The following is a 21969-nucleotide window of genomic DNA, read 5'->3' as shown; positions in this document are numbered from 1 at the left end:
CAAAGAAAAAAAAAAACACTTTAATTTAAGATGGACAATAAACATGTTTATTAAGTTTTTTTTTTTAAAGCACAAATTTTTTTTTTTTTAAAGTTCCATCACAAACATCTAATCGAAACATTCTAAAAACAAATTCAGAAGAAAAAGTCCTAAAAGTTCAGAAAAACACAGTCTTTTTAATGCCAAAACTACCAAAAATCTGGGAAAAAGTTACTGCATAGTTAATACCCATCCACACCCCAACAAACAAGAAAACCATCCAACCAAACTCTCATCATTTATATATGACCATCACTCTCCATAATGAAAAAGAACAACTTCTTACTGCATCATTACGAGGTTGATGGATTTGCCTTTTGCAAGAGAGGTTTACCCTTGCATAGCCTCGAGCAAGGGAGACCAAATACAGTGGAACGTCGTGTTTCTGATCTGTGTGTGGTGTCGGGCCTCACTATGAAGAATGAACGCATGTAGTTGGCCTGTGCTACTGAGGGCTCTTGCGGCCCATGGGATACTCTGTACGGTACACCGTAATCACAGACAGCCAAGCCAAGGTGGTAGTGAAGGACAGCTGGTGCTTCCCTCCAGCGTGTGCACGCACGCACGCACACACACACACACGCACACACACACACACACACACACACACACACACACACACACACACACACACACACACACACACACACACACACACACACACACACACACACACACACACACACACACACACACACACACCAGCATCAGCGTCTGGCTCGCCCACCCTTGATCTCCAGTGTCAAGACACTTCAACAATAGGGGTCTGGATAATCTGCACGTCTGCACGTGGACATTCTTGCAGAGCGTCCCTAAATGCAGTTTCCCTGAATGTGCATCTAATTCTCAATGCTGATCACGCCTAGTTCAGTTAAGTACTTAAACGTCTTGCCTTTGATGGAAAATCCACATTTTAGTAAGCTGCAGGCCGAGCTTGGAAGGACTTTATATTGATCTTTGATGAGGAACTACAATCTATTCGGTTAAACATTAAACAATTTTGGCTATAAAGATTTGTGCATGGGCACAATAAATTGCTAGACCAAGAGAAAGCAAGCCAAACTGATTTCCTGATTACTTTTATGGGGGGAAAAACATGAGACATAGAATCAGACAACAAAAGCACCTTTTACTGCAAAATGATGAGTTTCCCTCACATCCATTTGATAGAAATACAGCCGATGCATCACAGGATCGATATGGAAGGTCATAATATCCGGTTCTATCCAGTGATATACACCCATCTATGACCTAATTTGTCAGCACAATGGCTTGGTGGTTAGCACGTTTGCCTCTCAGCACTAGGGTCTTGGGTTCGAGTCCATATCTGGGTGGAGTTTCCATGTTCTCCCTGGTTGACTGGATACTCCAAACTGTATCTATGTATAGATATGTATATCACTGCCCTGGTTTTAACCTCCTCCCCTCTAAATATGGTTTAGATAAATATCGTCTTATGAATCTACTGATGTATGTGCCATCCATAAAACAAACACGACAGAAGGTAACTACTAACTTGCTATAACAGCATAATATTTTTGAGGACATCCTAGGCTTTATAGAAGAGGTTCTCAACTTCAGTCCTGGGGATGCACTGCCCTGTAGTTTTACCTCATTATCCAGCCATGATTTGAAGTTGACTAGAGCAGGGAAAACTTGAAAGTGCTTACAGCAAGGCTAGTGCATACCCATCACTAAAGCATTCTTTAGTAAAGTCACTGTAACTTAGAAATGTTACCAGTGTCATCCATTACATCCGCAACTGCTAAATGTTGGATTAAACAATGATTTATTACATTGTAAGGTAGGCTAGAGCCTTTATTCTACAGATAGAGAGAACAATTGCATTTAAATGCCAATTCCCAATATACAAATCTTTGTTGATGTAACTGGTTATTTATAACATGACTTGTTGATATAATGCGGACAGCATGATGCATGTAAATGTGCTTGTGATGAGGTATGTGAGGTCAGTACCTACCTCCCAGTTCTGAAACAGTGACAATGGTACTCTACACTACAGACTCTTGAATAAATTTCCAGCTGCGGCCAAACTAGTCAGCTAATAACTGAAGTAACCTGTGCAAGTAATTAAACGCAGAGTCAAAGGGATGTTTTTTTTTTAAATGTAGCTTTGATTACTTGTACCATGCTATATAATGGACATCTAAAAAATTTTTTTTGTTGTTTTATAGTGGTGCGGATGCTTGCCCTCAAACTGTTTACTTCCATCATCACCAACTGAGCTCCATTTCCACTTGCGGAAGCCCTGCCAAGTAACCCTTTACAGGTTGGACATATACTTACAGTCTTCAAGTCAAAAATCAATGCTAAAAGCATGTCAAATGTCAAAATGAGTGCCAGATGGCTGGGGTTTTTGTTTTATTATCAAACTAGACTCCAAGTCTGATGTCACACTGTTATTCAGGCTAGACTGAACAAAGGTAAAATGACGTACCACCTCTTTATCTGCCTCTCTCATTGGCAGTTAGTCTCCTCTGACCAGTTCTCCTTTTGACTCTGGCTTCTGCCCGTTCATGTTGGTGGCAAGACCACAAGGAATCAAAATACACCACGTTCTGAACTAGATCTTAGTCTGGCGGCAAAGGGAATGGTTTTGAATACATGGTGACAAACAGGGGAACACATTTGAATATAGCCAAACGGCTGCTTAATATCTCTCAGATACAACACAACCGATGCTTGTAGGTCACAGGCATTGTATATGGACAGAGGGAGATGGAGCTCATGTATTTTAAATGACAGTAACCTCCCAAAGTTTTGAAGCAGACATAAATAAAAATCATGTTCACCATTAGCTGTTGGAATTGTCAGTATTTGCCTTAGCAAGATGTCCAATTGGTTGATGAGTAACTCGAACATGGCTGGGGGATTTTCAGTACTCATGTCGTGAAATAAGGCCCAACACAATAAACAATGAAAATCACGATGACCAAAGGAACTGCCAAAACAATCTGCTGCAATCCAGGATCAGTGTTCACTGAAAGACAAACTCACATATTGCTGAGTAAATCTCACAAAGTTGCCCAAGACATTACTGCCATGGGGTCAACAGCGATATTTCAGTCATGCCGCATTCAGTATGTGTGACGTTTATCAAGGAGCAGTGTTCAGCAGCACTACTTCTCCCCAGGTTGATGTAAGACAAGGGATCTTCCATAAGTGTCCAAAATGCCATGTTACACTTTACGCTTGAAAACTACAATATGACCTCATATACTACTGTTCTTTCCGTTGGCCAAAAACACTTGTAAATAAACCACTTTTCTTCATTAATCTACATGATGCCAGTGTTTACTGTGAAGTTACCAAGGTAAATGACGACGCGAGAATCTGCATTCTAACGGTGTGCAAGCATAAGCAATTCCATGGACAGGCAGAATGCAATATTACACTATTACAACTGTGCAATGCACCCACACACGGGTTATAAACAAATAGCTCATTTAGTTGCACCACTCTGCATCCAAACAATAACACAGCAGGGCTTATAAAAACTGACTGCCATCACAGCACGCAAATGTTCTAACACACACATACACACATACACACGCACACCCCTATAGATCAGCAAGATCCCCCAGCCACAGGAGAGAGCTTACCGTTCCCTTGTCTTGCAGACACATCATGAGGGTGCAAACATCTCCAGTGGCCTGATGGTTGACGATGACCATTGCTTCGTCTTCAGATATGGGTCGAACATCATCACCCCACTCGGTCACTGTTGCAGGGGCACGTGCGCATGCGCGCGCACACACACAAAAAAATTAGAAAAAAGGGACTTGACCAACCCAGCTATCTAATGCAATATCACTCCATGATCACTAGAACTTGAACTGCAGTAGTCAACTTTTATTTATTTGTATAAGGATCTGTTTGTCTTTCCAAATTTACACCCATATTTCCATGTGAGAGGCTGGTGTGTGTGTGTGTGTGTGTGTGTGTGTGTGTGTGTGTGTGTGTGTTGGGGAGAGCTCACGCTCTGAAATGGTGTGATACTGGGTGATGGTGCGGAGGATGCTGGGAGCTTGGATAGGTTTAGCCTGCTCTCCGTGGCTTACACTGTGCTACACCTACCCAAACCGCATGTGCTGGATGCATGCAGAAGTCACATGGGAACAAAAACATCTTCTGCTGTATTTCCCTCTGACTCTAGCATTTAGTAGCAATATGAAACAGGATACACAAGAAACTTGCACCATATTTCAAAAACAATACCAGCATAGAAGAAAACCTAAAATCACATCAATAAATACCACGCAGCTGGCTACCTTCACCTTTTGATGTAGCCAACAGGTTAGTAGCAGATCAATCACATCTGTTTTAGCGTCTAGAACAGCATGGTCTGCACAGAGCGCTCCATGCTCTCATTTCTTAACAGGTTAGAGGAAAGGGACCCCCCAGCTAATCTAAGGGACCACCAGCTAATTAAAATTTATATGCCGTTTTAGTTCCCAAATCAGTCTTTAGTTAGTCTGCCTAAGAGGATGTGGACACAGGGCCAGATTCATATTTTCAATGGAAAATGGGCAATACTGTATTTAATTTAAAAATTACCATTGTAATAATTAGCGTTCTAACATCAACTCACCACTGTAATAAATTCACTTGTGCCCTTCGCAATCAATTCTGATATGTAAATAAGTACACACATATTAAAGACCCATGCCAAAGGACAGATGACAGACCAACTCCTGTCATGAAATCAATGTGAATTACATAAAAATCTAACATTTGTAACTTTCACCAAGTGCATGGCTGCGCAGAGTTGACAGTACTTCTAGATAATGCAATTTTTTTAAAATTCTGCCATCTCTCCTCAATCTACACCTGTTTACAGTTTCTTCCTCTGTAACATCTAAACTTAAATTTATTATTTCAAAACTTCATGCCATTCTGAGACCCATCTCAAGCCAGTCACCTTCCACTTCATGTATTTCTATTGCAGTTGCAAAGTTTGCTGTCATGTTCACTCCAAACACAACAAAATGTCCCTTTCAAATAAATGTAACAATTAACTAAATAGGTATGTGCGCAGTATTTTGTTGATTGCTTGCAAGGCATAATTTACATTGGGGACATGTCCTGACCACTTTCTGAACTGAACACAACACCCAGACCTTATTTTTGTCCCCAGAGCTTTTCACTTTTCCATGTGTAACCATATATAGTTGGGGAAAAGATCACCCAATCAGTGACTGAACACAAGGAAATTAAGCACCAGTGTAACAAATCATTTGTCAGCACTCTGAGACAATAGACTAGTCATTATTGTCATCGTGTGGTGTCCATGTGTGTATTTACCTTGGCTGACATTTCACAGGGCAACCCCAACCAAGAAGTGAGGAAATACAGGTCACAAGAGTGTGACCAGTAAACCTGACCCATGAATTCATGAGTTCAAATTCAAAAGCTCTCATCCCAAATCTTCTACAACGTTCTATAAATCTATGGAAATATGAAGTGGAAGACAAATCTATCCAAGGAGCAGTGCCAAGGTGCACTTCTCAACCACGCCAGGTCTCTAAGCAGAATTAAAATGCTTGCAAGAGCAAATCTAACAGTCACCTACTAACTGAGATTAGTTCTCGCCCTGCATGATGAACCTGCATCACTTTAACGCTCTTAAATGCATCAGATCCTCAGCCCACCCGGATCTTTAAGCCTCTTTGCATTGGTTTTCCTAGCAGACATTTAAATAAATTTTTAAAAAAGCATGTAAAACTGCAAGGCCATGCAGAGCATCGGGAACTTGTAACAATGGGTTGCATGGCCTAACTTCATAATTTCTCTTCTATGCGCTCACTCTGAATGCCCTTCAAAAAGGACAGAACTATGATCATCTGTGCCATAGCTGCTGTTGAACTGAGCCTCGTACATTTCCAAACTAGTCTATTTAGAATGACCTACAAAATCATCTTTGTTGACCAAGCATTCATCCCCCCCCCCCAATCTAGCTCTCGAACAGACAATTACTTCTGGTTTGCTGTCTATCTTAGAACCTCTTAAAAGAGGAGAAAGAACATTTTTTTAAAAGACCACAACAAAGTAGTCAGCACATGCTCACCCAGAGCCCTCTCACCTCTCCATCGGCGGCCTCACAGGTGTGTTGCCGCATTGGGTCTGCCCAGCAGGGTACTGCCTGCAGTTTGGGGCACTCGTTGGACATGCTGATTGAAGCAGCCAAGCCCCCGGGCTATGAAGCTCGAACTCCTGTGCTGACCAGCAGCCTGGTCATCAGCATTTGCAGAGCAGCACTGTGTGTGTACTGAGAGGGGTTTTTGGACACAAATGAATAACAGCAATTCCAACCCCCAGAACACAAGTTTGTCAGGACTGTAGCTGGAATGGTAATTTGAGTAGTTATGTTCCAATCTTGACCCATGAACAACTTCCCTGGTAGAAACTGCTGTTTAGACATTGCTGACATTCAACATGGATGACTGCACAGAGATATACAAGGACCACAATGGAAATTAGAAGAACACAACCAAGATCTCCATCAATAGCTCTGAAGAACACAGCCAGGATCAGCTTCAATAGGTTTTTAAAAGTTGCAACAACTACTCCAATCTTTTCCCCAAAGGGAACCTATATTTAGTAAGTAAGAGTTTAAAAATAGACTTAAAAGTTGCAGACTACTTTTCTACATTGAACAGTGTGTCACAAACTATTGAAAATGTATGGACAATCTAATCTGGGCATCAACCTTCAACTTTACTACAGTCAAGCCTAAAGCTGTGCTTTTAATTAAGGCAATAACAGAATTAAATACAACATATTCAAGTCATTAAGATGGCACCATTACAGGTTAGCAGTAAAGCAGTAAACAATGGTTTCCTTAAAATATGTTGTTAATATGGAAAACAAAAGTGTACCATGTATTAACATGTTAGACCACATTAAATATTCAAAGTTCCAAAGCCAAATGCACAGAACACAAATATTCAGTAATGGATTTTTGGACAGCATGAGAAAGAAGAGAGGAGATTCAATTATGAATGTATGTGGCCATGTTCAACTGAACTGAAGCTCAATACACAAGTCTCTCTTTCATCAGCGATCTTGCATTTAAAAAAATAAATAAATAAATAAAACTACTAAATAAAACTACTGCATAAAACAAGTCATATTGTACCATTACACCACCTCGACCCCACTCCATTCTTTGTGGTAATATTTATAAAACAATAAGATGTTAAACTTGATCTATTAAGTTCACAGAGTCATTTTATAAAGGTCCTGTACACTGGTATGTGAAAAACAGCAATGCAAACGACTCACAAGCCAGACTTTATGCATCGTTCACCACCAGCAGCCCACGCAGTTTGAACTTTGAACGAGGCCCACAGTGGCCAGTCACCAGAGGTCAGGGCACACCCATTTCATCTCTACAATCTTAATTTCTTTATTTTTTCAAGGAAGAAAAAATTGCTCGTGGTCCAAACAGCCAAGTAGACCTTTTTTGAAGCCGGTATAAACAATCCTCAGACACAGTGGTAAAGTGTGGCCAGGCCAGTGTACCTTTTCAAAGGCACCATACGTAACCAGATTCACTATAACAAATGACTGACTGTGCTCAAATAAACCTCGTAAATTACAAAACGGAGAAATACTGCTAACAAAGTTCTACATTCTAGTCGTGATAGTTCAGCTCTGTTGGTCATTTGTCCTGTGTGCAGCTGGGCCAAGCTGAATGGGTTTCACTCTCTTCAGGCAGCTCGGTTACGCGTTAGCGAGTGCTTGCAAATTAAACAAAGCCGTTGTAAACACAGACTTCATTAATTGTCTCGAAGCCTGACACTAACATTTCGAGCATCTGCAACCTGGCACACCATTGCCAGATCTCACCCATGCTTGGCATGTGGACATGGTGGATCCTCATCAGAGAGGATGAGTGACAGACGCTGGCTAATACCAAATTAATAAGCTACAAAAAGAGGGAGACAGTGTGCAGATGTATTTAAAACTGTTATTTTGTTCAAATCTAGACTGAGAATTTTGCGTCATTTTAAAAAACAAAAAACAAAGAGAGAAATATAGCAAAGAAAGGCTGCTCTTACCTGTGTAGCCTGCAAACCAGCCCCACGAGGACACCATGGCCAGCAGCCAACGGAACATCACACCTTCAATGTGCCAGAACGTCGGACTGTCCATTATTCTCACAGGCTGAAGTACAATCAGGTAGAGGCAATAGGATGGAATCGCAACACAGTTATTGACAAACATGAAGGTAAATCGTAGCAGTGCCTTTAGCACAATCCAAGCCAGCCTGTGGAATGTTTCCATGAAGGGTGCCATTCTGCAACAATCTCTCTGTAGACAGACGGAAAGAAAAAGAAAAACAAACAAACAAAAACAAAATATGACTAGTCTCCCAATAAAAATCACCACTGACACGTACAAGACTGGATGTCTGCTCATCTTGAGTCGTGGTCATTTGTATCCCCCTTTTTAAAATTATTTAAAATTTCATTCTGATGGCAGGTCTGAAAATTAAAATGTAAATGACATTCAATAATACCCCCTTCACATACACTACATAAAAATATTGTTCCAAACTGCACAAACTGACATATTTGTAGTCTCGTTTTTCTTTTATATATTCCGGAAAGTAATGAATAGCTGAACACAAAAGCTTCAAATAACAATGGGCTTTTTTAGTACTTTTCAAGGTAAACAGTTTGCCTGATCCTGCTGACACATTATGAATTAGAGAGGTGTTTTTTCAATGGAAGTTGAGGTAGAGTTTTCTGACTTGCACGCAGCCTATTGCAAATTTGGTTAGGTCAGAGTGGATAGGAATGGTGAGGCTAAACAGCGCCTAAAATACGTATGAACGGAAGCTGGCGAAAATACATTAGTGTTTAATTGTCGTTGCATCAGCGGTAGAGATGCGCCAATCTCTGCACAGGCAATGCCCAGATGGGTTCAGCACTGAAAAACCACATTAAGAGGTTAAGGCTGCCAATCTTAACAATGAGAACTTTAGCAAATATAGACTAGAAGGGTACAGAAGCACAACCAATCGACATTAATATTTTCCAGGCGCAAACTAGGAACATTTTATGCACCGCTGGCATTTGCTAACCTGTTTGAATGTAGGTTGCATTATGTCCTTTTTTGTTAAAAATAAGTCAGCCCATTTTCCCCCTGCCTTCCACATACTCACGATTACATATTGTAACTGTTATGAGCGCTAATTACGATCACTAAAAAGACACACCAAATTTTACAAATACTGCTAACATGCCAGCTAACTGGCTAGCTGGCAAGCTAACTAAATCGGACAAATTAATTCTAGCCAAGTAGCTAAACAACCTCAGATATTTGCGCAGAACATTATCTGGAAATAGTGAAACTGAGGTCAAAAGACACAGGACAACAACTAAGGCAGACAAACGTTTACAGAGAACACGAAGGCTCACCTAGACGACTTCTGCACTCTCAGTCTGTAGGAGAGCTACGGCCAAATAACGGTAGTTCCACACCCATTCGTTAGCTAACAGCTTAATTATTAACTTACAAGTTACTAGCCAGCTAGGCACTGCTGGCTCGGCCGGCCATTTCAGGCCAAGTAAGAAATCTGAAATCTCAAGAAGGATGAGTAGCAAGTTAACTAACTGTTAAACCTCATACAACAAGCATTTCTCAAGTTGGAGTTTCAAGTTTGGCAGTTAGCTAGCTAGCGTTAGCAAACTAGTAAAATACTGGAAGAGGCTTGGAAAAGTGCAAAAATGTTATTTATATAGCGGTCATTTTAGCAATCTTAGTATTTAATCTACAGTTTATTATTTAATCTACAGCTGTCAACTGCTAAGGAATAACTAGTTTCGACTTGGCAGCTAGGTTAGTATTTTAATTACAAAATTTAGCTAACGTTGTCGATCCAAGTAGTGTTACTGAAACTGGACCAGCCCCCAATAAGGCTAAACACGAACCTCTGGCTAGCGAGCGATCTAGCTAGCCAGCGTTAGCTAGGTTAGCTACAATTTGTTTTCAAGTGTGCAAATCTGAAACGACGCTGACCATCTAGCTGTTAAAACATTTCACAACAATCAAGCAGTTATCTAGCCGGGTAGATGGCCATCTATCTAGCGTTATCTAGCCATCTTTTATTGCCCACCATATAAAACGATAAGCTTAGTTAGCCATCATTCTAACGCTTGAAAATGAAACTAGTTAGATAGCTAGCAGACGTTACGAATGGCAAGGACACCGCTCACAGCGTTAGCCGGGCTAACCAGTCAGACTGCGTCCCGTCTACCGAAGGTGACCGACGACAACGGCACTTTATGTTGTCAATTATAGGTAGCGTTAACTAGGTCTGGTCACACACATGTGTTATTGTTCTCATCGTAGAATTGATACAACTTAACTAACGCTAGATGGCAATGCAAATGTAAAACAATAAGGCCACCTTTTAACTTAAAGATTTCCATCTGAAATATCTAACTAAATCTTGCAAAGATGGCTTGCCAGATTATCGAGCTACAAACTTACTAGCCGGCTACTACTAAGACGTCTAACATTAGTACTCACAGCGGTTCTCACCGTGCAAATGCCGAATGATGATTTAATCAGCCAGCTCGGGGCAGCTGGCCAAATGACGGACGAATGTCAAGTCACATGAAGATTACAGTGAGTCCTTTTATCTAAATCTTGTCCGATGAATAAAACATTGCCATTTTAACCACGCCAGTCCACGTTCGTTTCCAGTGCATTTGCTTCAAAGCTGTGAGCTACTGCAACATAATTCCACTCAATCGACAGAACTGGAATAATTTAGCCGATGCATCAAGTGAGAGGAGCACCAAATCCTGACGATGGAGCCACCGATGTCAAATCCTAATGGCAAAAAAACGGGATCAATGTGGCATTATCTGGACTGCTCAGCGTGCAATCCTAGCTATTCTTTTAACAAGACGACATCCAAATTATTAATTGATTTATTTTTATTTTTTGCTAAACGGCGAATGAGACGCTGGCAGATGTAGGACCACCTACTATGGCAGCATCGGCAGAAAACGTAACGCGCGTCTCGCTTTTCTTCTTTCCACCTATAAGTGTATGATGGAGGAAATAAAGACGCATTACTGCCACCAACTGGACAAATGCGAAACCAGACTGTAGATATTCCCAACAGTAGAACCCGTTCGTTCCACATTTAACATCCAGTCTCTCACGATGCTCAGCGGTGACAAGTCCCTTCTTAGTGACCTAGCACTGGGCAGAATTTAGTTCTAACACACCTAGCTTTAATATTCATATGCTACTTATGACCTTTTAATTGGATCAAGTGTGTTAGAGTAGTTCTGGAACTAAACGCTGTAGGATTCTCAGGACCTGTAGGGCCGCCATTGTAGCAGCAAAACAGTTTGAGAACCTTTAAACTGGCAATTAAAGGTTCTTTAAAATGAAGAGTGAGCACCCCGTTACAAAAACAAGACAATATGACATTGTAAAAGTACTAAATGAAAAGGTGCCATTTCAGACATTACAATCTTTTTTTTTTTCATTCCATTTGTTTTATACATAATATTCAGGTGTTTGAGGTTCCAGGATAAGATCACAAATTTATTTTTAAAGCAGTAGGTCAGGCATCAAATTTACTGCTAGAAATGCAGAGACATCTGGAGGATATTTGAGAATACCACAAACTTCTTCAGTTTATTTTTTCATTAACCAGCTCCTAAATGGCTTCAGATTGTGACTCATTTTATATTTCCCAATGGGAAGTTTTCTGTGCTTACAATACAGAACATGAATGAGGTCTGTTGGTGAAAAGAATCACCAACAGATGCATTGCCTACACTCCCAAATGTGTTCCATTTGCAAACTTGCATAACTAACATTAATGCAACTAGTTTATTGGAGGTGAAATGCATCTAGGAAGACATACAGAGTAATTTATTTAATTTTTTTGCTTTGCCTCTTTGGAGACTGGGTGTGAGGATCTCTGCTGCATGGGTTACTGTAGAAGGCAGGGCCAAACTAGGCCCTGAGTCCCAAGCTAGGCGCTAGGCACCCCTGTCCTATACAAATGTATAGGATATATACAGTGTATGTATAAGACAGGGCTGCTACCTTATTAACCATGTCTACACTAGTGAGTGGAAGTGGAGCAAATCTATTTGGTGAACACAAAAATCTTTTCTAAACAGTTTTGGGCCACTTTCATGTATGGTCCCATATCGGGTACGTATCCAACCTGTGGCCATACAGCCCAGGGCTGACCCAAAAACTAGTTCTAAAAACAAGATCAGCATTTAGCAGTGTGCAAAGTGAACAAAGCCATTGAGAACTCTTCCGATGGAACGCGATGCCACAATGTTATTCCCACGGGTCATTCCGCTCTAAAAGAGCATTAGCCTTAAAAATAAGACAACTCTTCCTCTATAGTTTTCATACTTGCCCTACATTTTAATTGGAGACTACAAGACTACATATCTGGCAAGTAAGCTTTTTTTCTGCCTTTCATTACACAAAAGGTAGTGAATGAATAGTTTGATTCCTTAAAAAAAAAAAAAAAAAAAAAAAGCAAAGCTGAATGTCCTCCTTATAGGTGTTAAAATATATATATAAATTCATGATGGAATTTTGGGCAGCCTGTGAGGACTGGGCATTGGCATAATGTCCACCAAACACCACACACTGAAAACAGCTCCCAAGTTCTTCAGCTTTGGAGACTGAACAGTTTCTGCCCAAATCCGGAGATCAGAGCTAGAGCAACCAAAACGTGCCAAGGTCGATCTCCCAACTCTTCCATGCGGATGTGACGCACTCATCCGATTCCAGCCGCCGTCAGTCCAACAGCGGGTGCGGTCACTGGAAGCGGGTGGAGGTGTTGCGCTGCACCGCCTGGGCCCCACCCTGCTGCTGAAGTTGCAGCTGGTGGCGCAGCTGCTGGGAGTAGGGGTCCTCCAGGGACTTCACAGCCACCGTGCTCCGCGGGCCAGTCTTCCACTCAATGCCGCTGTCATCCACCACGGATGCCTCCACGGTAACGCCGTGGCTGCCCACAATTGAGAAGTTGAGCAGGAACTGGGTGCTGAAGTAGTCGTTGTGAGGCTCCACCCGCTGCACTATTTCATTGGTTTTAGAATCTAGAGGAACCTACATGCAAACCCATGAAAGCATGGGTAAAAGAAAGGATAGAAAGGTCATAAGGTCATCTGTGGCGAGACACCATTAGTTTTGACTCAGGGATTCAATCTAAATTATTACCGTTCAGTCCAAACTCAGTATTCATGTAGCATTTCAACATTCAGGGCTTTTAGCAGTCATCAAATTGACCTTCGAAATTCATCTGAAGAACTCCTTTACTTAAAGCATCTGATCTGAGTACAGTTCACATCAGAGTGCTGCTCACCTTAAAGTCTGGTCCCGATTTAGACTGGAGCGTGGAGCTCACGTTAAGGCAGAGAGACTGGATCTTCCGGAAGAGCCCAGGCGTGGAGCCATGCTGGACCACACCCTCCACTTTCAGAGCGAGCTGCTGGCTGTTCTGAACTGGGATTGGTTCATTAGGAGTGCGAGGAGAAGGCGAGAGAGCAAGCTGGAACAAGAAAACAGGAAATAAAACCACTGCTTATGAGGGCAGGACTGCGTGCTGGACATCTTCGTTACATGAAACAGTCACTGTATTTTTGAAAAAGGTACCATAGATAATACTTAGCACAAGCAATAAATAATAATAATAATAATAATAATAATAATAATAATAATAATGTTGCATAAAACCTACAAAAATATTTGACAATATAATTGCCAATAATATATGCTAATGAGAAGCAACTTTATGGATTACTAACGGTGATGCATGAGAATGACGTGAAAGTGGACGTGACTAAAATCACCGATCACCACACCTTTTCCTTTCTTCTCATTAAATGAGCCCTAATGACCAACCTTTACTTTAACATGTGGTAGGGATTAAACACAGGTCACTCACCTTGATGCTGGTCGACTGCAGCTTTTGGAAGAAATACCTCTGGAAGGACAGCGGGACCTTCAGCAGAGCTATAACGGCGTCGCAAAGACAACCAGTGTGCTGGAGAATATAAAAACATGAAATGCAAGGACGATGCAAAAATCGTCACAATGCAGACTGACACTCTTTTACACTGGTGGCTACTAAGCATGACCGTTGCCCTAGGTGGTTACCAGGTAAGAGACAGGGGGATGCTTCCTGCTCAAGGAGTCCACTTCCTCCAGTACCAGGTTGAACACAGCCACCATCTTCCGCTCATACTTGCTTTCCGCTTGAACAGAGCCCAACGTGCCAAAGTCCTGGAAACTGCCCCACCACACACACACACACACACACACGCACACGCACACGCACGCGCACGCACGCGCACGCACGCACGCACGCACGCACGCAAAATGATGCTTTAGAGCTCGGCCAACAGTCAGACTCCGAGGAGTGAGACGGTTAGACAAATACCGTCCACATGTGCTCATGTACTGGGTGAGGCTTCGTTAATTAGCAAGCTAGGTCTGATGCTTTCGCCCCACTGCCATGTCACGTCGGGCTCACCCATGCCTCAGTAACCCAAAGCTCTTTCCTCGGTGCTGGACTGGGTGCCTACTCTTACCTGGCTGTGTGAGGGTCAAGTATTAAAGCCTCAATCACATAAGAGATCAGCAGGCAGCTCTGCTGTTGCCTTGACCATTCGTTAAGGAAAGTATTCTATAGCTTTAATTATTAGCAGTAGTTATCGTTGCCTTTTTGTGAAGTCTTGCGATGTTTTTATGTACATCTAAGAGACATTTGTTTCTCTCTCCTGCTGAGACACAACCAGGATCCATTCATAAACAATAAAACTCGAGGGGAGAGAACTGTTTCTCGCAACATCCATGACACCATCTTATCTCGGAGCGTAGCAGGATACAGCTCGACGTTGCGGAGCGTGGCGGAATCAGCATCGAAGGACGACTGGTACAGGTCAGCGTAGCGGCCAGCGAGGCTCCTGAACTCATCCATGGAGAGTTTCATCTGGCAGGAGCAAGGGACAGGCATTTAGTATGGTTTCTAAAACCTGACTATGTTTTGAAAGAGAGAGCATGCACACGCACCTGCAGGGAGATGCGTCCGCAGCGCTGCAGTTCGTTGCCGGAGGACAGGGCGACAGTAGTAGCGATGGCCGGCGGAGGGCTCGTCTTCAGGCTGTTGCACGTGCAGATGAGCTGAGCCAGAGCCTGCAGCATGTCCATACGCAGCTTCACAAACTCACACTGGAACGCCAGAGGACTCAGAGGGGTGCTGGCAGCCTGGCGGAGGGGTTGGGGCGGGGGAACACCAGTCAGCTAGACGCACTCTGCTCCAGCAAGTTCCATACTAAACCTGAGCTACATGTTTTAAAACACTGCAGGTTTTCTCATTGCAAAAATGCATTTTGAGAGCTTTGTTGAAAGTCTATTTTGGACACAATTCACCAGTCAAGTCACAGGTGCCCTTCAATTTGCCACTTTCTTTTACTAATAACACAACTTCCACATTCGGAAATGGGTCAAATTTAAAGACAAATGACGTTTGAAGAGGCGCAAATGACCATTGAGCATGCCTGAGAAACATGTCTGAACATGCCAAATTACACATCTGCTCCTGTCAAAACCCAACAGGGTGGAGCAGACAGGCGGCGAGGACGGGTGGAGTGGGTGCCGACCGTAAGCGAGGCGAAGCCCTTCTGGTAGGCCTCGAGGGCCTCGGTGATGGCAGCCAGGGTAGCGCTGCCGTCTCCGTCGGCCAGGCCGCTCAGGCAGTGCTCGGCACGAGAGAACTCCATCAGACTGTTCAGCCAGAAGTAGAAGTGCTCGGAGGCCACACGCGTGCGCAGGCTCTGGTACAGCTCGCTGGAGAACTCGTGGCAGCCCTGCGGAAGAGGCAGCCGACAGCCGACGGGAGGGGGTCAGGCAGTACTCTCGTTAATTAGTGCTACCTACAGGAGAGAGCATCTGGTGTAAAGCGAGTCCTGTCGGCTTCATGATGCTGAAAGGTCGCCCTCATGACCTCCAATGAGGTTTAACAGACTTTAAGACTTGTACTGCTATGCAAGGCTTGGGCTGGTGGGGAAGACATTTATGTTATTTGATAAACATTTTCGAGCTTTTTTTTCAGCCATGATATTCTAACCTCTTAGCAAAGCACATCCACTTTTAAGTGCTTCTTTAGCCTTCCACTGAAGAGTTGAACTTGCCCACACCAACACCCCCCCACCCCGCCTTCCTGCAGTCACCAGTGAGGGCCTCCGTGTGGGAGTGTTTTAGGAGTGGAGGCGGGAGGCTCACCATGCGCGAGGCCTGCCGAGCAATGCGGTACACGGTCCAGCCGTTAGCCGCGGCCTCCAGCTGCTGGCGGATCACTGCCGTCACCTCGCCGCTGAGGGACGACTGGCTGGCCACAAACACCACAGTCGCCAAGGAGACCTGCCGGAGGAAGATGCTCTGTCAAGGCCAAGTTCTGAAACAGCAATAAATGTTTACTTAAAAAGGTGACAGGTGAAGGTAACTGAGTCCTTTGTGAGTTTTAAAAACATATAGACACGTGGTTCTACATACAAAAAATCTCTGTCAAGCTTACTGAACTGTGCGCTTCTGAGGCAGCTGCCTCATGATATGTAGCTACAGCCTATGCCAGCAACTGTTACATATGTTCCTTAAACTGATTAAAATCCTTCCATGTTAAACACCCGGGGTACAGTATTTCAGCCAATTGGAACTCAATTTTTTTACGTCTGGTCCCCTCGGTCATACCAGCAACTCCTGCTGCTTGTCCACACTCCTGTACAGCGCCACCAGATCTCCCAGCATGCTCTCTCCCAGCACGGGCAGCTGGGTGGCAATGGCCGCCAGCGCGTGGCATATGGCGATCCGTGCTGGGTCACAAGCGTAGTGCAGCTGGGCCAGCAGAAACTCCACGCAGGCCTGGCTCAGGTGGGTCCGGCCCCTCAGCATGCGTACCAGGGACGCTAGCGCCGTCTGGGGGGGGTGTGTGTGTGAGGCAGAGAGCCAGAAGGGTGTAATGTACAGAGGAAAAAAAGGGATCATTTGGTCCCTAAATTTATCCCAACAGAACATGACATTGAGGTTCAAAACAACTGTCCAGTCATTCTGGATTTTTTACACTGCTTTACACCGAGAACAAAATATGAAAGTTTCAAAGTGTTAACGGAGGTCCGGCGGTACTAGGTGGGGTGTGCTCACTTTAAGCGTGGCCTGCGCAGATGTGCTGTCGTCCTGGCTACACAACAGCAATAAAGACTCCATCCCTGTAACCGTGTCCTGCTCCAGCTGAACAAAATCTGAGGAAACACAAAACGTGTTTAAACTACAATTACAATTTGAGTCACAAAACTTGCACTACATTCTTATATACATGTTTATCACTTATTCTGTTTAGTTTAACCACTGGCAAAAATGTTAGCAGCATGTGAGTGACTTGGCAGATACACCCTTCTAATCAGAAGGCATTATGGAGCAGTACAATTGCTTCTTCTATATTCAGGATACTCAAATCTGGACCTCTAGTCTCAATCCAATCCTAGTTTTTGTAATCACTAGACGTGAACTGGACAGTTGATATAACTGGTGGTCCCCTTTATTACACCTGAGGTGGAAACTCTGTAGTGCCGTGAGGGCTGAGACTTCAATACCTCTGCTCTATATTCAGTGTCATCTTATATCGAGACACATAGGATTTGTATTAAGCATGAAGGCAATACCTTTCTCTGGACAGGAGATGGCTATGTTGGCCAGCACAGTGATTCCGTGGGCTGCCACGGCGAGGTTGCTATGGTAACAGCACTCCTGCGCCAGCTTTACCAGGTCAGTGAGGTGAGGGGCAGGCAGGGGTTCACCTTTGAGTGAAGAGGACATTTATCCGCAACACTGAGACTGACCCAGTACACCGACGGCACGCATGTTTACTGCACTTATCATTGTCTTAAATAGACCTTATGTATTTTGTATTTCTAGGCATCAGCACTGATCCCTGTATTTCTACAGTATTCTAGATCATTGGTATATTGGACTCTAGCCTGCTGTACTGGCTAGGATGTTTTCTATGAGTAAATGACAAAAGCACTTTGTAAGTCACTCTGGAACAGCGCATCTGCTAAATGCCATAAATGTAAATGCATGCAATGTCTGATGGTGTGTATGAGCTGTACCTGGTGTGAGGATGAAGTATTGTTTGATGGCAATGGTCTCAGAGAGAGTAGAGAGAACTGACACCATGCCTAATTTCAGACTGCTATATGGGGTCCTGAGGGCACACTCACACAATGTCTAGATGCGCGCGCGCGCGCACACACACACACACACACACACACACACACACACACACACACACACACAATCTCCTGTTCAATACGCTTGCAGTCCACACAACAGATGAAGCAACACACGAAGGGTGATCAGATGGCGAACGCAACCTTAATCCAAATAAACAGGCATCAAATAGTTAACAGATCACCACAGCATTTTTCTCTGTTTATTCCCATTTAAGTGAATGGCTCTGACCTGGATGTTCTTTCTTGTCCACATGTGAGGGGCTTTCTTGGCCAGTAGCTTCAGGTCCTGGATTGAGAGTCTTTTCACTGCTTTTCTGGGGTCCTCCTTCAGATACTGCAGAAGCAGGTCAATCTACAAAGACACAAAAACATAATACTACAGTCAGAACATTAGTAAACAGCCAAAGTCAGTTAGAAACGAACATACATAACCATTGCTTATCCAGCCTTACTTAGTCAAATTTGTATATTTATGATTTCTGCATGAGGAAAGCATACGTTATCGTAAGTGGAGTGTGTTCGAATCAGTCAGCCCGATGCTACAGCTTTCTCTCATCATTTATAGGAATGTCTGTGCTGTTATTTTCGGTCTCTAAATATGTGGAATCCAGTTTCACTGATAACACCCATCTGTAAGATTGCTAACATTCATTTAAAAAAAAAAAAAAAAAAAAAAAAGTAAAACTGCTTGATACCCAAGAACAACATAGTAATTGAAATTTACTACAATTTTAACAATATTCACAAGTGTACTCCAATTTGGTGAACAGCTGAGTAGCGTTCACCTGTTTGGGGATGTCGATGAGCGAGGAGGTGGCCAGCTGTGTGAAGGTGTGCAGGGTGACAATGACCATGGGGGTGGAGGGGTAGGAAGTCACCAGCTCCTGAAGGAGCTCCCTGCTGCTGGAGGCCAGGGCTGCATCGTGGTGCATGTGCTGGAGCATGGGGATCAGCTTCAGCTTCAGCTCTACCGGTGTGTCCAGACCTGAGGCACACACACACACACACACACACACACACACACACACAGGCATGGACACAGGTCCCAAGTGCATTGCGATTAAATTAAAAGGCAACCAAAAAATAAATAAATAAAAGTCATCTGAATTCCCAAAGTAACACCAACAAATGTAATTTACCTTGAATCATTGTACTGATCTTGTTGCAAATCCCTGCTGCAAAGTCTCTAAAAATGAGGAACACATAATTATGCAGCAGTTAATTAAAAGTTGTTGTAGTGGGCCAAACCCAAAGTCTGTCACAAGAAACAGCACATAATGTTACGCCTTACAAAATCAACAAATATACATACAAGTCTTCTGTGTGGGGGAGAAAGATCAGCAACTTCTTGCAATTTGGTGTTTGTTTTTAAACCAACAAACAAAAACAAACGGTGCTACCAAACTCAGCTGAAGGCATGTTTCAGAATGCAGCTCTGTTCTTGAAGCTCATCACCGTGACATTCCCTCTGGAGAGGACCTCAAGGCGCTTACTTGGACTGCGATGAGAAACTGGCAGCTGCAAAGATGGCTGCTTCCACCTCGACGTTGTCGTGGGAGTCCAAGCTCTGGCGGATGCTGTGATGGGCGTTCTTCCGCTCGGGGATGATGGATGCCAGACTACCCAGCATTCTGACAGTTTAAAACATTTAGAGTTAAATATTTAAATAACAGTTAAATATTTAAAAGTGCACCCATCATTTGCGGCCAAGACACAATGATCAGGGCTATTCAAGTAATTGTACACGACAGCATCTTAAAACTAGCATGGAAAATTTAGTTGCAGTCCTTGAACTTTATTCTCATTACAGTGTTCACATTATTGATTGGTCTATAACGTGCAGTGTTTCACAGACAGCACGGCTTTACTTCAAAGGAACCACTGATTTATTATAGTCAGACAAATTGAAAAGGAACAGGTAAGATTGGAATTAACAGAGCCATGGACAGCAGCATTTACAGCTGTTTGGAAAACTCAAGTGGAAGCAAGGACATAACCACTTTGCCACAGTGGAGATCAATTTGTGTTCCCTATGGTTCGATCCTTTTAAGGCATGGTTAGAAGCCCATTATCAGGAACCCTTAATCTCCAGAAACAGCTGTGTGTTTAACCAAGAGAACACCTAGGTTAAATGCATTATTCTTCTGCCCACAATAATTGAAGAGATTAAGAATTGTAGCTATTAGGTCTAGTGCCATCCCTACATCTTTGTAAAGCAGCTCAGCTCCCCAAGATACCACTGAGGTCCTGTTAAAGCTCCTGTATTGTGTGCTGTACCTGAGGGTTATTGCTCTGGCCACAGGATCATTGCTATGAATGACAGAAAAGACCCTTTTAACAAATTCGTCCACATTCAGAATCTTTTCCAAGTGCTTTTCACTCTGCTGCGTCACTTTCAACACACACAGCCTCAAGAAGTTATTCCTGAAAGCATAAAAATAGAGGTTAGTTTGCTACAAGCTTTTTGAACTGAATGTAGTGTGAAAATCAGAATCATACATAATGCTGCCACCTCAGTGTTCAGCATTCAATAACTACATATCATTTGCACTTAGAATCACATTCAATAAAATATAATTGATAACCAGACTTTAGTTTTCTCTTAAAGCACATAATTGCCTTCACAAACATAATGTCAAGTACTGTCATTTGCTCCTCTCATAAACATCACATCACATCACTCTGCCTCCCTTGTACGCATACCCCAGTCTAAAAATGTCAGCCAGCTTCAGAAAGGCAGAGTTGATTAGGATAGGGAAAGGGTACTTCTGGAAGAGCTTGGGGAAGAGCACCACAGCTTCGCACTGTTCGCCGAGCTTGCACGACCTCAGACCTCGAGTCGGCCAAGAGCAATTAGCAAACAAAAAAGGAAAGTATGAAAATTAGATCCGGATGTAAAAGAATAACATCAGCTACTCGGTGTTGCAATGTTACTACCGGAAGGCAACAAGTATCCAAGGTGTATACATCTAATCGATTCTACATCCACGTATGCAGCATTATTGGACTAATGCATAAAGTAGTTAAGCATATTTCGATATGACTTCTTGAGCGTTATAACAAACATATATTGACACTACGTTTCACAACCATTAGTAAACGGTATGGCAAAGCATTTGGGATACAGCGTTACATGTTGGCTTATAATGTGATCGCCGATAGAAAAGCTACGAGCTGAATCGGATCAGTTAGCTAGATCGTTTGGAAAATTGTACTTTCCATCACATGAAGCTACACAAAATATACCGGCCAGAAAGCCAACTATTACTACGACGCAACATAGCCAGCTAGCTACGTTAAATGATCTACAGTTAATATGGTTTACTGTGTAAAGTCAATAGTTAGCTGCTAGCTAAGTTAGCATTAAATTGAAGACCTTTGTCCAACTCCATGAGAGCTGAATTAGCATCTAGTTCCTGTTCCCCATAGCCAGCTTCCGATAAGAAGGAGCGTGCTGTTGAAAGTGACATTTTGTCGCGGTTAATCGTGATTTGTTTTTGAACACTTTGTAACTTAAGACTAGGTGGCTAAGCAAGCTACATATACGCTGTCGGGTTCGTTCCCGTATTTAATTGGCTGTAGACGAATAGGACGTGACGCATTAAAAGGGGCG

The 21969-nt window shown here is 43.0% G+C and overlaps 3 protein-coding genes across 11 annotated transcripts in view; 1 reads left to right on the top strand and 2 right to left on the bottom strand.

Moving 5' to 3' along the window:
* The window catches only part of LOC118241046 (uncharacterized), a 38220-nt gene extending 34570 nt beyond the window's left edge, over positions 1–3650 (top strand). For 2 of the 3 annotated variants that reach the window (XR_014124703.1, XM_081718470.1), the window contains one exon: positions 2235–3650. Coding sequence is in view for 2 of the 3 variants with exons in the window: in XM_081718470.1 (XP_081574596.1) it covers positions 2235–2284 (50 nt within the window). In the remaining variant the exon portion in view is untranslated. The remainder of the gene's footprint in view (positions 1–2234) is intronic. The other variant, XM_081718471.1, reaches the window with a different exon arrangement.
* Positions 1–11105, bottom strand: part of lpgat1 (lysophosphatidylglycerol acyltransferase 1) — a 34055-nt gene extending 22950 nt beyond the window's left edge. The window contains exons 1-3 of one of the 5 annotated variants that reach the window (XM_035524335.2): positions 10603–11105; positions 8124–8376; positions 3663–3781 (exon numbers count right to left, since the gene is read on the bottom strand). In XM_035524335.2, coding sequence (XP_035380228.1) covers positions 3663–3781; positions 8124–8361 — 357 coding nt within the window. In that variant the 5' untranslated portion in view covers positions 8362–8376; positions 10603–11105. Of the gene's footprint in view, positions 1–3662; positions 3782–8123; positions 8377–9488; positions 10583–10602 lie in introns of those variants that run through there. The other 4 variants (XM_035524332.2, XM_081718466.1, XM_035524336.2 and 1 more) reach the window with 4 other exon arrangements.
* A 598-nt stretch (positions 11106–11703) lies between these two features.
* ints7 (integrator complex subunit 7) lies at positions 11704–21914 on the bottom strand. Of its 3 annotated transcripts, XM_035524676.2 has the most exons (20): positions 21733–21914; positions 21060–21189; positions 20634–20780; positions 19850–19987; positions 19496–19542; positions 19142–19341; positions 18586–18708; positions 18234–18351; positions 17787–17921; positions 17269–17366; positions 16819–17043; positions 16354–16491; positions 15732–15938; positions 15142–15336; positions 14958–15061; positions 14661–14729; positions 14227–14359; positions 14015–14113; positions 13433–13618; positions 11704–13176 (listed from the first exon to the last, which is right to left on the bottom strand). In XM_035524676.2, exons 1-20 carry the CDS (start codon positions 21824–21826, stop codon positions 12886–12888), a joined length of 2877 nt encoding a protein of 958 aa, XP_035380569.1. In that variant the 5' UTR covers positions 21827–21914; the 3' UTR covers positions 11704–12885. The 3 variants fall into 3 exon arrangements, 2 of the variants coding, with proteins under 2 accessions (XP_035380569.1, XP_081574590.1); XM_081718464.1 differs by lacking the exon at positions 17787–17921; XR_014124698.1 differs by lacking the exon at positions 11704–13176 and having other exon boundaries at positions 13547–13618; positions 14015–14082.
* Between the last annotated feature and the right edge of the window lie 55 nt (positions 21915–21969).

The sequence above is a fragment of the Electrophorus electricus genome, chromosome 7, assembly GCF_041902795.1.
Source record: "Electrophorus electricus isolate QZ-2024a chromosome 7, ASM4190279v1, whole genome shotgun sequence".
Taxonomy (NCBI): Eukaryota; Metazoa; Chordata; class Actinopteri; order Gymnotiformes; family Gymnotidae; genus Electrophorus; species Electrophorus electricus.
The sequence above is the reverse complement of the archived record's forward strand: the minus strand, read 5'-3'. Positions and strand labels throughout refer to the sequence as shown.